General features: G+C 33.3%; 1 protein-coding gene across 5 annotated transcripts; it reads left to right on the forward strand.

Annotated features, from left to right (window-relative positions):
- Positions 1-6,394: 6,394 nt before the first annotated feature.
- On the forward strand, positions 6,395-17,739 carry LOC127132368 (uncharacterized). 5 transcript variants are annotated; one of them, XM_051061309.1, is made up of 9 exons: positions 6,395-6,635; positions 6,722-6,811; positions 6,968-7,095; positions 7,177-7,270; positions 7,384-7,522; positions 16,632-16,995; positions 17,079-17,249; positions 17,357-17,416; positions 17,510-17,739. In XM_051061309.1, the coding sequence occupies exons 6-9, from the start codon at positions 16,858-16,860 to the stop codon at positions 17,666-17,668; spliced, it is 528 nt and encodes a 175-aa protein (XP_050917266.1). In that variant the 5' UTR covers positions 6,395-6,635; positions 6,722-6,811; positions 6,968-7,095; positions 7,177-7,270; positions 7,384-7,522; positions 16,632-16,857; the 3' UTR covers positions 17,669-17,739. The 5 variants fall into 5 exon arrangements, with proteins under 5 accessions (XP_050917266.1, XP_050917269.1, XP_050917267.1 ...); XM_051061310.1 differs by lacking the exons at positions 6,395-6,635; positions 6,722-6,811; positions 6,968-7,095; positions 7,177-7,270; positions 7,384-7,522 and adding an exon at positions 14,572-14,638; XM_051061312.1 differs by lacking the exons at positions 6,395-6,635; positions 6,722-6,811; positions 6,968-7,095; ... (3 more) ...; positions 17,079-17,249; positions 17,357-17,416 and adding exons at positions 7,859-7,968; positions 8,052-8,222; positions 15,446-15,505.
- Positions 17,740-18,071: the final 332 nt, after the last annotated feature.

An 18,071-nucleotide genomic window follows, 5' to 3' on the forward strand; every position in this document is an offset into this window, starting at 1 on the left:
TGTTGAGTACTTTTGCTCTACCTTCAGGTTCGACCATTTTTTCTGATTTTGGAGTTGTTGTTGAAGTTGAATTAGAACTTTTCTTTTGTTGATTCCTTTGATTGACTAGTTGTTTATGCTAATTGGTCTGTCTCTTGTTTCTCTGGGTTGTTCTTTCGATCTCGAGATTAAAAAGTAATTGATCTACCAGTGTTTTATCTCGCATAAATAGAAATCACAAATCTAGCAAACACAAGTTAGCAGTACGATGGATAGAAGTATATATACAATATTAACAAATAAACTTAAAACGGTAAAAATTGTTGTGATGCTTGTAATATCTAAACGTCAGTCCCCAACAACAGCGTCATTTTGATGTTTAGTATATCAAAAGTAAGTATTGTTTGTATCATATCCACAAGGACTGATGCGATATCACAACCGTTCAATAATTTATATGATTTTAAGTAGAAGTTTGAAAGATGTTTGATGGTTTATAGTTACAAAATGTAGATGTATAAATGATAGGTAATATTCCAGAGATATGAGAGCTTGTTGCGATTGAATTTCATCCACCAATTGAATATATAGTTTACTGATCAGTTATACAAAATCTAGATATTCATCAATATCATCACGTATCGCTAACCAATAGAGTTTATGTCTAAACTTCTGATAAGAGTTTGACCTTATTGTTTAATCGACTATTTCTCATCCTATTAAGCAATAAGGTAGCATTAAGAACTGACACTTGCGGTGAATGTTAAATCTAAATCTATGTCTAGCATTTAGAATCCAACAGATGATTATCTTAGGTCAAGATTTGAACTGTATTTCTCAATATCAATTCCAATTTATAAAGTTAAATAGTGAAACAAAGATAGCATCGATATTAATTCATAAATAGATTGTATATAATGCCATGATCAATAAACATACATATTGTTATGGTGAACTACATTCAATCCCAACAAGAAATGGATTTACCTACTCATGATAGTTTGGTACAAAATAGAAGAATGAATATGAATGGGCATCAAACGCGATTTCCCGACAATCTGATGCATATCCAACTCCTTTCTCCCTTCCACTTTACTCCTGTTTCTATTTTACTGGTGTGTCTCAAAACTGAACAAAAGATGCCTACTGAAATGACTTGGCTACTATTTATAATTTCTCCAAAGTATCATGACTGCACTACAATGCCAAAACTGTGTTGCAGCACACCCATTTGCTTAACTATGAAGAGTCCTGAAACCACCTTTGGACTTAAGCTGCCTTAGTGCGCTATGCATAAAAAGTTATGTTGCAGCACACTTGCACTTTGCGCAAAAAGTTTGTTACAGCGCACTTGCACTATAAGCATGTTGGCAGCACGACCTCACTGGAAAATTGATGGATCAAACTTTCTATAGCATACTGCAACAAGCTTGTAGCACATGTTTTCGTGTTTTTCCTCTCTTACTCGTTGTTCTACGTTGCATCGAGCTTGTAGCATGCCAATTTTGTTGCTTAACTATGAAGAGTTCTGAAACCACCTTTGGACTTAAGTCGCTTTAGTGCGCTATGCAAAAAAAGTTGTGCTGCAGCGCACTTGCACTTTGCGCAAAAAATTGTGTTGCAGCACATTTGCGCTACAAGCATGCTGACAACACGACCTCACTGAAAAATTGATGGATCATACTTTCTGTAGCATGCTGCAACAAGCTTGTAGAGCCAGTGTTCGTGTTTTTCCTCTCTTGCTCGTTGTTTTGCGTTGCAGCGAGCTTGTAGCATCCCAGTTTTGTTGTTTTGATGTTTAGGCTTGATTTGGGTGCTCCTTTCTGCATACATTCACAAAAATTAATCAAAAAGCAACCATTGTATTACCTAGCTTCATATTCTCAATAAAACATTGGAAAATGACATGAATTTGTATCTCGTAAGTCCTATAAGTGCCAAAATTCTATATTCTAATATTCTTCTTTGGATACTTATCATCATGCTACTCCCTTGTCGACACACCTAGTTTAAAGGCTTTCACTCGATCGGATCCGAATTGCACAATCTTGTCAAAAACCTTCAAGCGCTAAAGATCTTGAAGGAAAACCCCAATTTGGTTTTCTTATTTGAATCCCTTACATATCGCAACCAAATATTCTCGGTACAACAAATCTAATTGGATGTTATCAATCATAATCTAGATGGAACCCAATCAAAAAATAATTATGTGTAGTTTGATTGTGTATATGCATATATTGAATTAAAGATGAGATGTTTTGAAATCTTGAATTCATGTAGGTTTTACTCACTCGAGAAACCTTACTAGAGAATGATGCATGTATAATGTATTTATATATGTGAAACTCATAAAAAGTAAAAGGAATTCAAAAGGAATGTAAACAAATGTAATTTTTCAAAAAATTTAATCAATATGTCAACCTATACGAGTCATGTGTCGACCTGTTGGAAGCATGTGTCGATATATAGAGTCATTACACGAAACCAATAGCTACATGATTTAATATTTTAGTATACGTGACGACTTGTAGCATCTATGTGTCGACCTGAAGTTTTAAAAAGTTATCTATAGGTCGACATGTAATCACATGTGTCGATCTATAATGAAGATTTTTCACTTAAAACCAGTTTTTCATGTTCAACATAATATTTTGACGCACAAATATTTTCCCGACTATTTTCAACACTATTGACATGTTTCCTAATGCAAGAACACTAAAATGCATGGCTAGACTCAGACGATATCGTTCAATGTACATAAACATTATTTCCTAGTTTTGACATCACTCAAAACATATATAAACGGAAGAATGAACTCACAAAAGGCTATTATGGGAATAATTTATTTAAAACCCTAGTATAAATAACAAGTTATGTTGCTGAAATTGAAAAAAAGGATACCAATCAATACCCACCAAGCGGCGCAATTTAGTTCACCTTTTTCTGTTTTGTTTTTTAATTAGAAATAGAGTAGAAACTTTGAAGAGAGGAAACGAAAAAGCAAGGCCCATTTTTTCCCAATCTGGTAACGATCCTCTCTTTTTCTTTTACTTGAAAAAGAATACTCAAAACCTGTTTTTTGAAAGACTCTTTCCATTTCTCATTAACCCTTCACAACACCTTCAAAACCTCATTGTTTTCTTTCTCTTCCACCATGCACTACAAGTCACCCTTATCTTCCTCCGTTACCGGCACAAACCAATCTCATTTTCTATTCTCCCAAGTGAGTCATTCACTCAATAATACATATCTTCTTCTTTCATGTGAACAAAAACTTCTAGGTCATACAAAATACACACAACAACCATTCTCCTCACTTCCATCTAAATTGCAAAAATTAGAAAAAAAAAGAGTTCATGAAGATGTGAGTATTTTATTTATTCGGTAAGCATTTCTCAAATCTCTATACACATAACCATACACTTTCTCTCATTTTTTTCCAAAAAATCAAATACCCCCCCCCCCCAAAAAAAAGAAAAACAAAAAGGAAAGGATGAGCTTTTTTATTCTTTAACATGAATACCCTATACATATTCATCATCTTTCCATCTCTAAGCCAACAAGGTAAAAGAAAAAAGAATCAACACAATCGGACCTCCAAACATCCAACCACCAATCACCGCGACCACCACCTACAAGCACCATCAGCGACATACCTCTGACGAGCAACACTCCGCGTGCCACCCTGCTCCGACCAACAATCAAACACAATTTATGTTACCAACATCATTTAACCTTGTTGCAATACATAACAACTTTGCAACAACAACTGTTACGCGTTCGTTTGGTAACATTTTCGGTTTAGCTTTTGCATCCTGTTGGTTTATTATGTTGTTGCTTTTTGATTTGTTGGTTGCTGGCTGTTTATGTTTATAGCTTATGTTTTATGATTTTCATTTTGATTCATTATAATAATTGTGTAACACTACTGAAATAATGAAAAAAATATATCTAGTTTGGTTGTTGTTCGTTCTATTGTGTTTAAAGCAGGTAAATATGTGGAATCCACATCATTGATATGATGTTATGCAGCTGACTTTGGATTTGATATATTAATAACATGTCGTTGTTGGCTTGTATATGCGTTTGTAGCGTTGCATTCTGCATGTTTAGTTGCATGATGTCATAATCCACGAGCATTGAATTTCCGCTTTTGCTTTGCGTTTCATTTCAATAAGTTTGACATTCTTACGATTTTTATCCATCTTGCAATGATCACGATTAAGTGTAGTAAGCTAAGGAGCTTATTTCATTAGTTTATATGCGATTCTTTAATTGGTTATCGTTGCATTTCAATATTATAGGCACGTCTAATGGTTTAGCATGGCGACAATCCACACCCGCGCTTCTTACCATTTTGCGTTTCGATTTGCAACTTGTGCTTTCATTGATTTTTATTATCTTGTTGCTTCTCGATCCGACTTGCGATGATCGCTTAAGCGTTAACACTGTTCTATTTCAGTTTGTGCTAGTATACAACGATCCAACGCCGTTGTGTTTAGACCAAAATTCAATTTCTTGTGGTAGCCTCACACGTTTTCACGTATGCAACTTTGATTTGCGTCTTGGCGGCGTGATTTTAATCCGTGCATGTTTTCTTCTCGTCTTACTTTCTTGATTCACATCATTACTAACAATTGTTTTGAAGAAAGTTTCTTCTTTTTTACACTATTGGAAATTTCAAAATTTTCGATAAACTACAGAACTTTTCAAAATTTCTGGTAAAATGCTTAAAAATTTCGTATTGGAAATTTTAAAATGAACTACCGGAAATTTGGTCTGTTATCGGAAATTTTGAATAAATTATTGGAATTCTCATTCACACTTTTGACTCAAATTTTTCAAAAAACAGTTTGAGAATTATAAAAATATGCGGGGGTGCCAGGTTAAACTGTGGGATGGTAGGTTAACTCCTCGTGGTTATTTTACCTCACCCAAAAGTTTGGTCTATTACTAAATTTTTTGAATGAACTATCATTTCATTAGCAATTTCGACTCAAATTTTTTCATAAATAATTTGGGATTATGAAAATATATGGAATGTCAAATTTAACTGTGGGATGACAAGGTTAATTTCTCGTGGTTATTTTACCTCACCCAAATTAATATATTTTATGAGTTGGATATTGTTTTTTACAAAACCAATACACCCCTGATTTCAACTATTTATTTATTAAATATTTTATCTATTTAATATTTCAATTATTTAATATTTTAAATATTTAATAAATTATTTAATATTTTTATTATTAATATTTAATAAATTATTTTAACTATTAATGATTACAATATTTATTAAATATTAAATAATAATTTCATATTATTTTAACTATTTAATAGTTTAACTACTATTATTTTAATTATTAATATTTTAACTATTTAATTTATTACATATTTAGTTTATTAGATATATTGAAGCATAATATTATTGTTGCAATGTAACCATAAAAATGGTTGGCCGACTGAAAAGACTATCATTGTAATTGCAAGTTATAATAGGTTCAATACACTCTTTTCTATCTAATATCTAACTAATAAAAACAATCCCTAATTACTCTCTAATTTACCCTTTTGATCAAATCTATTTTTAACTAAAACAAAAGGGCATTACTGACTTTTTCAAAATTCCTGAACTATTAGAGATTTGGCAATTAATTTTGCTGAGGTGTCATTTCTTAGTTTATTCTCACATATATGGTTTATACAAAATACAAAATGGGATACACGAGGAACGCTTTGGGATACGCAGACACCAATTCATTTTATGCCTCTTTGAATTCCAATTCAATTTGGAAAATTGAGTTTCATTTATAATTCAATTTGGAAAATTGAGTTTCATTTATAATTGTTTTGGGAATTAGAAAACCCTATCTACACCATGGCTTTACAAATTCATTCTTCTTCCCCTTTCAACTCATTCATGATATCTTTCTGTTTCCCCTTTCAATTCATTCACAAATTGAAAACCTATTTTCGTCACTCACTCACAAATTCTTTCTTCTTCCTCTTTCAACTTTTCCATTCGGTAAACTCCATAACATTTCCACAATTTCATTGATAATCATGTTTCTTCTATTTTTTGAACGTATTGTAACCTACTAATTAGGTTTCAGATTTTTTCAGAATTTACATCAACGATGGCGCGACCGATTGAATTCGTGATGGACATTAACGATTCTAAAGATTTGGGGAAGATTGCTGTTCGTTGTAGACATCTCTGGACTGTGAGAAGTTTGTCAAACAAAGAACACCTTGAACTAATTTTGGTTGATTCTAAGGTATTATTTTCACTATTAGTTGTTTATGTTTTAATTTTCGTACTTATTTCTATATAGTTAATGATTATCTGAAACAAATTTGGCACATTTTTATTTTTTATGATTAAAAGTTGGATATGATACAAGCAATTGTACCATCCCATCTGGTGTCGAAATATGTGGGCGATCTTGCCGTAGGAGCTTCATATATCATGCATAACTTTAAAGTCTCAAACAACGATTTCTCCTTTAAGTCTACTACTCATGGATACAAGTTGGTATTTTGTGGTTCAACTTATGTTAAGAAAACGGAGCTCCCGGAGATTCCTATAGATTATTTCAACATTCTTGGTTTGGCGTCCATTGCTGATGGAAAATTCCAGCCTAATGTATTGGTTGGTACGTTGATATTTATATATATTATTCACCTATTTTATTTGGATTATCTTGTATGTATGCTTACATTGTTAATCAAACTTTTGAAGACGTAGTTGGAGGAGTTACTGAAATTCTGCAGACTCAGATAACTCAGATAACAACAAAAGCAAGTTTGTGTTTATGATCACTGACATGAGGTATGAAAACATTTGAGTTCGTATACTCAAAAAACTATTTACATTGTATTCGTTTCCTTTTTGTTGGTTTCCATTCTGTTAAAAATCATAAAGTGTTTTGCTTTTGTTTGTTGTGGTGTAATTGAACCACAACATCTTTGCTTTTTTTATTGGTAGCAAAATTGTCGTGCAGTGTACATTATGGGGTAATTTTGCATTGCAATTTTATGAATACTACAAGAACCATGGGGAAGATGTGAACATTGTTGTTCTATTACAAAACGCAAGGATAAAGGTTGCGCAAGGTAAACGTTATCGTGTTCTGTTGATAATTTAAATACCCAATGTATTCGCTTCATTATGCTGATATTTAGTTGGTGTTGAAGGAGGTTTTCCTTTAAATGTATCCAATGCTTGGAGTGGCACAAAGCTGATCATTAATGATATTAGTAATGTTGAAATTAAGAAGCTGAAGGATAGGTATTTCACAAACATCTTGGCGTATCAGATTTCCCTTATGATTTTTTCGTACAATGTCGTACATGGTGATAGAATTTTACTCTATATTAATTCTTTTATATAATGACTCGCAGCCTAAATGCTGAACTGCCAAAGCTTTCTTCATCAAGTTTGCAAGTTGAAACAACTCAAACCTCACAGTATTCCGATTTTGATAAATTTATATGGAAGGCCGAAGTCATTAGTTTGGCTGAGATCGCGATGCTTAAACAAGTATGCAGGCTGCACATGAAACTTTAATCTGTTCTTAATCTTTATGTTATTTATATAATATAAGTGAAAATTCATTTTACAGGAAACAACATGTGTCACCATAGCGAAGTTGGAGAAGTTTGAAGTTGGTAATTCTGGTTGGTATTACGATGGTTGTGCCGAATGTACCAAGAGCGTTGCTGTAAAAGATGGCAAACTTAAGTGCTATGCAAATCACATAAGTTCTGAACCCGTGCCAAGGTATTCATTCATCGTTGTGTTATGAAACTGTTTCAATGGGAGTTATAAATTGGGTTCAATCTATTTAAATGGGATTTATATATAGGTAGAAGCTTGAAGTGTTGGGAGTTGATGGTAAATTCAAGTCCCGTTTCATCTTTTGGGATAGTGACTGCTTCAAGTTAATTGGAAAATCTGCTCTATAGATGAAAAATGAATTAGTGGAGGTAATATGAGTGTCTTCAAATGTTGTACAAGAAATTTCTAATAATATATTTTGTTAATATGTATATTTTTTGCTGAAATTTAGGCCGGTGAAGACAATCCGTTAGAATTCCCTTTTGGTCTTGATGCTATGTTGAAGAAGGAGTTGGCAATTAGAGCTGTTTTTCAACCGAAATTTAATCGTCTTTCGGTTATTAGCTTTAAAGACGATGAAGATTCACGTAAGAAAGTTAAGGACACCTTCAAGTCTCATGAGGTATGTATTAACATATTATTGGCAAATGTTTCAATCTCATTGATTTGCATCTTAATTCTGATTTGAGTTAACAAAAATACCCTAATAATTCCATTATCTCTCTGCAGGATGTATCGAAAATTCCAATTTTATTGTCTTCCTCACAAGATGATATGAAGAGTTTATCGGTAAGTTATATTTTATATTTTATATCTTATATCGAATTAGTTGTCATATATTCCTGCTTTCAATATCTAATTGAAGACACACATGATTTTCAGGAACCTTTATCTGTATCTGCTGATTTCGACCCCAATGCTACGAATTCTGTGATGACCCCCTGTAAACGTTGATATTTATATATATTATTCACCTATTTTATTTGGATTATCTTGTATGTATGCTTACATTGTTAATCAAACTTTTGAAGACGTAGTTGGAGGAGTTATTGAAATTCTGCAGACTCAGATAAACTCAGATAACAACAAAAGCAAGTTTGTGTTTATGATCACTGACATGAGGTATGAAAACATTTGAGTTCGTATACTCAAAAAACTATTTACATTGTATTCGTTTCCTTTTTGCTGGTTTCCATTATGTTAAAAATCATAAAGTGTTTTGCTTTTGTTTGTTGTGGTGTAATTGAACCACAAAATCTTTGCTTTTTTTATTGGTAGCAAAATTGCCGTGCAGTGTACACTATGGGGTAATTTTGAATTGCAATTTTATGAATACTACAAGAACCATGGGGAAGATGTGAACATTGTTGTTCTATTACAAAACGCAAAGATAAAGGCTGCGCAAGGTAAGCGTTATCGTGTTCTGTTGATAATTTAAATACCCAATGTATTTGCTTCATTATGCTGATATTTAGTTGGTATTGAAGGAGGTTTTCCTTTAAATGTATCCAATGCTTGGAGTGGCACAAAGCTGATCATTAATGATATTAGTAATGTTGAAATTAAGAAGCTGAAGGATAGGTATTTCACAAACATCTTGGCGTATCAGATTTCCCTTATGATTTTTTCGTACAATGTCGTACATGGTGATAGAATTTTACTCTATATTGATTCTTTTATATAATGACTCGTAGCCTAAATGCTGAACTGCCAAAGCTTTCTTCATCAAGTTTGCAAGTTGAAACAACTCAAACCTCACAGTATTCCAATTTTGATAAATTTATATGGAAGGCCGAAGTCATTAGTTTGGCTGAGATCGCGATGCTTAAACAAGTATGCAGGCTGCACATGAAACTTTAATCTGTTCTTAATCTTTATGTTATTTATATAATATAAGTGAAAATTCATTTTACAGGAAACAACATGTGTCACCATATCTAACTAATAAAAACAATCCCTAATTACTCTCTAATTTACCCTTTTGATCAAATCTATTTTTAACTAAAACAAAAGGGCATTACTGACTTTTTCAAAATTCCTGAACTATTAGAGATTTGGCAATTAATTTTGATGTGGTGTCATTTCTTAGTTTATTCTCACATATATGGTTTATACAAAATACAAAATGGGATACACGAGGAACGCTTTGGGATACGCAGACACCAATTCATTTTATGCCTCTTTGAAAACCAATTCAATTTGGAAAATTGAGTTTCATTTATAATTCAATTTGGAAAATTGAGTTTCATTTATAATTGTTTTGGGAATTAGAAAACCCTATCTACACCATGGCTTTACAAATTCATTCTTCTTCCCCTTTTAACTCATTCATGATATCTTTCTGTTTCCCCTTTCAATTCATTCACAAATTGAAAACCTATTTTCGTCACTCATTCACAAATTCTTTCTTCTTCCTCTTTCAACTTTTCCATTCGGTAAACTCCATAACCTTTCCACAATTTCATTGATAATCATGTTTCTTCTATTTTTTGAACGTATTGTAACCTACTAATTAGGTTTCAGATTTTTTCAGAATTTACATCAACGATGGCGCGACCGATTGAATCCGTGATGGACATTAACGATTCTAAAGATTTGTGGAAGATTGCTGTTCGTTGTAGACATCTCTGGACTGTGAGAAGTTCGTCAAACAAAGAACACCTTGAACTAATTTTGGTTGATTCTAAGGTATTATTTTCACTGTTAGTTGTTTATGTTTTAATTTTCTTACTTATTTCTATATAGTTAATGATTATCTAAAACAAATTTGGCACATTTTTATTTTTTATGATTAAAAGCTGGATATATTACAAGCAATTGTACCATCCCATCTGGTGTCGAAATATGTGGGCGATCTTGCCGTAGGAGCTTCATATATCATGCAGAACTTTAAAGTCTCAAACAACGATTTCTCCTTTAAGTCTACTACTCATGGATACAAGTTGGTATTTTGTGGTTCAACTTATGTTAAGAAAACGGAGCTCCCGGAGATTCCTATAGATTATTTCAACATTCTTGGTTTGACGTCCATTGCTGATGGAAAATTCCAGCCTAATGTATTGGTTGGTACGTTGATATTTATATATATTATTCACCTATTTTATTTGGATTATCTTGTATGTATGCTTACATTGTTAATCAAACTTTTGAAGACGTAGTTGGAGGAGTTACTGAAATTCTGCAGACTCAGATAAACTCAGATAACAACAAAAGCAAGTTTGTGTTTATGATCACTGACATGAGGTATGAAAACATTTGAGTTCGTATACTCAAAAAACTATTTACATTGTATTCGTTTCCTTTTTGTTGGTTTCCATTCTGTTAAAAATCATAAAGTGTTTTGCTTTTGTTTGTTGTGGTGTAATTGAACCACAACATCTTTGCTTTTTTTATTGGTAGCAAAATTGTCGTGCAGTGTACACTATGGGGTAATTTTGCATTGCAATTTTATGAATACTACAAGAACCATGGGGAAGATGTGAACATTGTTGTTCTATTACAAAACGCAAGGATAAAGGCTGCGCAAGGTAAACATTATCGTGTTCTGTTGATAATTTAAATACCCAATGTATTTGCTTCATTATGCTGATATTTAGTTGCACTACGCCAAATAAGGGAAAAGAGAGCGCTTTTTTTGGCCTATAACAGCGCTTTAAAACGCCCTCTAATCTGGCGCTGGCATAGGTAAAGACAACGCTTTTTTTCCTGGTGAAAGCGCTCTCTAAAGTGGCTCTTTAAGCCCTTTAAGGGCCACTTTAGAGGGCGCTTTTTAAAGAAAGCGCCCTCTAAAGTGGAAATTTAAAGGGTTTATAGGGCGCTTATTTTGGAAAGCGCCCTCTAAAATGGGTGGTTATTTTAATTTTTTTTTTTAAAAAGCGCTATATTTTTTTATTTATTTTAGACAACCTGTATATTGAAGCAGTACACCTAAAACTGTATAATTTGAAGCCCTTTTTCACACATTGCATTCAACAAGCCTTATATACAACAATCCATACATATACAACAATCCATTGATATATAATCGTTTAACTTCTAAAGATTCTAAATATACAACCAATTCATAACTTAAAAAGAAATAAAACTAAGTAGCAAAAGCATCTCTGAGATGTATGTTTTTTTTGCTAGCCGCAGTCTTCTTAGCAACAACCTCTTTTTGTTCAATATCAATAGCATGAACCTAAAATATCATAAAATTAGTTAGGTGAAGTATAAGATCAAGAATTAACATTTTCTATGCATAAATATCATATAATTGTGTTTATACCTTTTTTTTTATGCAACTGACTCGATTTGCTGTAATAAAAGCCATTTTACCTGTAATAAAGAAAACAATTAAAGTCATTCCCTGGTTGTTTAGGTCCAGAAATCAACATAGACAACATCATGTACTTACGCTTCATACATAGCCATGGAGGTAGGTTATAAATCATAATAATCACAGGCCATGTACTGTGTGAGATACTCTGGATACCGTGTGGGTTCATTCCATCAGTAGATAATGCCAAACGAAGGTTTCTTGATTCTTCTCCAAATTCAGGATAATCATTATCAATTTTCAACCACTGTGGTGAATCTGCCGGATGTCGATACTTTCCATCTATAATTCTTTCATCTGCATGCCAGGTCAAGTGTCTTGAATCGGTTTCACTATGAAACATGCGTCTAAATCTCGGAATAACAGGAAAATACCACAAGACTTTTGCTGGAGACAACTTGTTCTTATATCGCGAGACACCGCATTTAGGACACTCATTTAACGATGCATACTCATTTCGAAACAAAACGCAATCGTTTGGACATGCATGTATCTTATCATAGCTCATGCCAATAGAGCACAACATCTTTTTGGTCTCATATGTTCGATTGGGAAGAACATTATCCTCAGGAAGCATATCTTTCAAAAGGGCTAATAACTCTGTGAAACTTTTATCCGACCATCCATTGCCCGCCTTTAAAATGTACAACTTTAATACCGCAGACAATCTTGTGAATTTAGTGCAACCATCATACAAAGGTTTCTCTGCATCACTTACCAACCTCTCAAACATTTCGGGACAATCCTTAAGATCTCCTTCAAGTGCTTCTGCAATCTCTTCAACTCGATCACAATCGTATGTATCTGCGCCACTATAGTTTGAGGCATAGGTTGTACTATTCCCCGGTTCAACATTCTCGTTACTTTTCTCACCATGCAAATTCCAACATGTATAACTTCGATCAATTCCATGCCTCATTAGATGCGATGTCAACTGAACTGCGTCAACCCGTTTCCCATAACAACAACCCAAGCAAGGACATATCATTCTACTGGGGTCTTCGGCGTGCGCAACGGCAAACTTAACGAATTCTGATACCCCATTCTCGTACTCTCTCGACAATCGATTGGAAGACATCCATGTATTATCCATTACTAATTAGAATAAACAAAAAACAATTTCAGAAGAGAAACCAAAAATGGGATGAGACAAAACAATTTCGCTTTATTGAGTTAGTCTCTGTGCAGGGCATTCATGTCTCCAACAACAACCCAAAACCAAAACAATTTTGGTTTATTGAGTTAGTTTCTCAACATTTTCAGATATCTCTGACTTCAATAGCATGAGAATGTATGAACCATGCATTAAGCATTAGTGGTATGCACTAATTTGTAGCATAGTTATACATCATCATATAGTTTTTACAAAAGATAAACATTGACTAGAAAATATATATGTAGAATTGTATAATGGTCTAACTGAAAGCTAACAGAAGAATAATCGACTCTAATTTACTCTATCAAATAACATCCATACCTAAACTTCTTAAGTTACTAGCTACGCTATGTATGCTAGAATAAATACACTCATAAGCTGCATAGTGTACCTTTGATTGGTAGAAGGTGTTTTAGATATTGCTGCCTCCTTTTTCTACATCGAGAAACAAATGGAACAGTTGGTGAAATTTAACCCATAATGCCTAGTCTCCATTGCTAGCATTGCAACACAATAATTATTGTTGAGAATACTCAATAAATGTATGAACCAAGAAAAATGAAATCAAAAATGAACAATAGCGAACGTCAGAAGAGAAACCAAGTAATATGAAGATTAGAAAAATACCTATGGTGTCAAAGTCGAACAGCTAACAACGAATTAATAGAAGGAGGAAACGTCGTAGATCTAACAGAGGTGGAAGGAGAACGCCTTAGAAGTAGTGAAAATCGTAGCAGTGAGAACCCTAACATGAAAAAGAACGAACATAACAGAGAGTGAAATAACAAAACGCGCAGTATGTTATAATTTTAATGTTTACTAAAGGGGACCTTAGAGGGCGCTTGTGTAAAAAAAGCCCCCTCTAAAGGGGGCCTAAGAGGGCGCTTATGAAAGCGCTCTCTAAGGCTTTCCAAAAGCGCTTTATAAACTGGAAATGCACATGGACTTATAGAGCATTTTTTTAAAAGCGCCCTCTAAGGGTAACCTTAGAGGGCGCTTTCTAAAAAGCGCCCTGTATTGTTGTCCCTCTATCTCCTCCTTATTTTTTCGCTTCACCTTAGAGGGCGCTTTATTACAAAAGCGCCCTCTAAAGTGCGCTGTCAATTCCAGTTGTTCGCTCCTTATTTTTTCGCTTCACTTTAGAGTGCGCTTTTGTAATAAAGCGCCCTCTAAGGTGCGCTGTCTATTCCAGTTTTTGGCGTAGTGTTGGTGTTGAAGGAGGTTTTCCTTTAAATGTATCCAATGCTTGGAGTGGCACAAAGTTGATCATTAATGATATTAGTAATGTTGAAATTAAGAAGCTGAAGGATAGGTATTTCACAAACATCTTGGCGTATCAGATTTCCCTTATGATTTTTTCGTACAATGTCGTACATGGTGATAGAATTTTACTCTATATTGATTCTTTTATATAATGACTCGCAACCTAAATGCTGAACTGCAAAAGCTTTCTTCATCAAGTTTGCAAATTGAAACAACTCAAACCTCACAGTATTTCGATTTTGATAAATTTATATGGAAGGCCGAAGTCATTAGTTTGGCTGAGATCGCGATGCTTAAACAAGTATGCAGGCTGCACATGAAACTTTAATCTGTTCTTAATCTTTATGTTATTTATATAATATAAGTGAAAATTCATTTTACAGGAAACAACATGTGTCACCATAGCGAAGTTGGAGAAGTTTGAAGTTGGTAATTCCGGTTGGTATTACGATGGTTGTGCCGAATGTACCAAGAGCGTTGCTGTAAAAGATGGCAAACTTAAGTGCTATGCAAATCACATAAGTTCTGAACCCGTGCCAAGGTATTCATTCATCGTTGTGTTATGAAACTGTTTCAATGGGAGTTATAAATTGGGTTCAATCTATTTAAATGGGATTTATATATAGGTAGAAGCTTGAAGTGTTGGGAGTTGAGGGTAAATTCAAGTCCTGTTTCGTCTTTTGGGATAATGACTGTTTCAAGTTAATTGGAAAATCTGCTCTACAGATGAAAAATGAATTAGTGGAGGTAATATGAGTGTCTTCAAATGTTGTACAAGAAATTGCTAATAATATATTTTGTTAATATGTATATTTTTTGCTGAAATTTAGGCCGGTGAAGACAACCCGTTAGAATTCCCTTTTGGTCTTGATGCTATGTTGAAGAAGGAGTTGGCAATTAGAGCTGTTTTTCAACCGAAATTTAATCGTCTTTCGGTTATTAGCTTTAAAGACGATGAAGATTCACGTAAGAAAGTTAAGGACACCTTCAAGTCTCATGAGGTATGTATTAACACATTATTGGCAAATGTTTCAATCTCATTGATTTGTATCTTAATTCTGATTTGAGTTAACAAAAATACCCTAATAGTTCCATTATCTCTCTGCAGGATGTATCGAAAATTCCAATTTCATTGTCTTCCTCACAAGATGATATGAAGAGTTTATCGGTAAGTTATATTTTATATTTTATATCTTATATCGAATTAGTTGTCATATATTCCTGCTTTCAATATCTAATTGAAGACACACATGATTTTCAGGAACCTTTATCTATATCTGCTGATTTCGACCCCAATGCTGCGAATTCTGTGATGACCCCCTGTAAACGTTGATATTTATATATATTATTCACCTATTTTATTTGGATTATCTTGTATGTATGCTTACATTGTTAATCAAACTTTTGAAGACGTAGTTGGAGGAGTTGCTGAAATTCTGCATACTCAGATAAACTCAGATAACAACAAAAGCAAGTTTGTGTTTATGATCACTGACATGAGGTATGAAAACATTTGAGTTCGTATACTCAAAAAACTATTTACATTGTATTCGTTTCCTTTTTGTTGGTTTCCATTCTGTTAAAAATCATAAAGTGTTTTGCTTTTGTTTGTTGTGGTGTAATTGAACCACAACATCTTTGCTTTTTTTATTGGTAGCAAAATTGTCGTGCAGTGTACACCATGGGGTAATTTTGCATTGCAATTTTATGAATACTACAAGAACCATGGGGAAGATGTGAACATTGTTGTTCTATTACAAAACGCAAGGATAAAGGCTGCGCAAGGTAAGCGTTATCGTGTTCTGTTGATAATTTAAATACCCAATGTATTTGCTTCATTATGCTGATATTTAGTTGGTGTTGAAGGAGGTTTTCCTTTAAATGTATCCAATGCTTGGAGTGGCACAAAGCTGATCATTAATGATATTAGTAATGTTGAAATTAAGAAGCTGAAGGATAGGTATTTCACAAACATCTTGGCGTATCAGATTTCCCTTATGATTTTTTCGTACAATGTCGTACATGGTGATAGAATTTTACTCTATATTGATTCTTTTATATAATGACTCGCAGCCTAAATGCTGAACTGCCAAAGCTTTCTTCATCAAGTTTTCAAGTTGAAACAACTCAAACCTCACTGTATTCCGATTTTGATAAATTTATATGGAAGGCCGAAGTCATTAGTTTGGCTGAGATCGCGATGCTTAAACAAGTATGCAGGCTGCACATGAAACTTTAATCGGTTCTTAATCTTTATGTTATTTATATAATATAAGTGAAAATTCATTTTACAGGAAACAACATGTGTCACCATAGCGAAGTTGGAGAAGTTTGAAGTTGGTAATTCCGGTTGGTATTACGATGGTTGTGCCGAATGTACCAAGAGCGTCGCTGTAAAAGATGGCAAACTTAAGTGCTATGCAAATCACATAAGTTCTGAACCCGTGCCAAGATATTCATTCATCGTTGTGTTATGAAACTGTTTCAATGGGAGTTATAAATTGGGTTCAATCTATTTAAATGGAATTTATATATAGGTACAAGCTTGAAGTGTTGGGAGTTGATGGTAAATTCAAGTCCCGTTTCGTCTTTTGGGATAGTGACTGTTTCAAGTTAATTGGAAAATTTGCTCTACAGATGAAAAATGAATTAGTGGAGGTAATATGAGTGTCTTCAAATGTTGTACAAGAAATTGCTAATAATATATTTTGTTAATATGTATATTTTTTGCTGAAATTTAGGCCGGTGAAGACAATCCGTTAGAATTCCCTTTTGGTCTTGATGCTATGTTGAAGAAGGAGTTGGCAATTAGAGCTGTTTTTCAACCGAAATTTAATCGTCTTTCGGTTATTAGCTTTAAAGATGATGAAGATTCACGTAAGAAAGTTAAGGACACCTTCAAGTCTCATGAGGTATGTATTAACATATTATTGGTAAATGTTTCAATCTCATTGATTTGTATCTTAATTCTGATTTGAGTTAACAAAAATACCCTAATAATTCCATTATCTCTCTTCAGGATGTATCGAAAATTCCAATTTCATTGTCTTCCTCACAAGATGATATGAAGAGTTTATCAGTAAGTTATATTTTATATTTTATATCTTATATCGAATTAGTTGTCATATATTCCTGCTTTCAATATCTAATTGAAGACACACATGATTTTCAGGAACCTTTATCTGTATCTGCTGATTTCGACCCCAATGCTGCGAATTTTGTGATGACCCCCTGTAAACGTATAAATCCTGAAGCGTCAGAAGATGTTGAAAGTGTTCAACTTTCCTCTACGAAGACGATGAAACCTGTAAAAAAGGAAGATGGTCGATAGATGATGATTGAGTTATTTGTAATATTTCATGGAATTTCATAGTTTTGATTTTGTTATATTTTAGTTTTAAATTGACAAATGTTTCAAGACAATCCAAACTATTTGGAAGTTGATTTTTTGTCTATCTTATGCGTTTCAATTATGATGTTTTTGGTTCTTCAAACAAATATATCATAAATAATGTTATAGTTGTTTGGATTAAATCCTGATTCTCATCATGGAAATAATATATCTCTTATGTGAGACACATTTTAGGATCAAGTTTTATAATTGAAGCACTGTTGTAACAGTATTTTGTTGTAGCAACATTTAATAGTCTATAAAACTACATAGTAATAAATTATTATTTTTTCTATGGCCAGGATATTAAAAAATGTCATTTTCATCCGTTTGAACTTTAGCA

Source organism: Lathyrus oleraceus, chromosome 3 (genome assembly GCF_024323335.1).
Source record: "Lathyrus oleraceus cultivar Zhongwan6 chromosome 3, CAAS_Psat_ZW6_1.0, whole genome shotgun sequence".
In the NCBI taxonomy this organism is placed as follows: domain Eukaryota; kingdom Viridiplantae; phylum Streptophyta; class Magnoliopsida; order Fabales; family Fabaceae; genus Lathyrus; species Lathyrus oleraceus.

Excerpts from the sequence above, each read along its gene's own strand:
- LOC127132368 (XM_051061309.1), top strand. The coding sequence starts at position 16,858 with ATGGAATTTATATATAGGTACAAGCTTGAAGTGTTGGGAGTTGATGGT. Across the intron at positions 16,996-17,078 it reads TGAAAAATGAATTAGTGGAG|GCCGGTGAAGACAATCCGTT; the intron begins GTAATATGAGTG and ends GCTGAAATTTAG. Across the intron at positions 17,250-17,356 it reads ACACCTTCAAGTCTCATGAG|GATGTATCGAAAATTCCAAT; the intron begins GTATGTATTAAC and ends ATCTCTCTTCAG.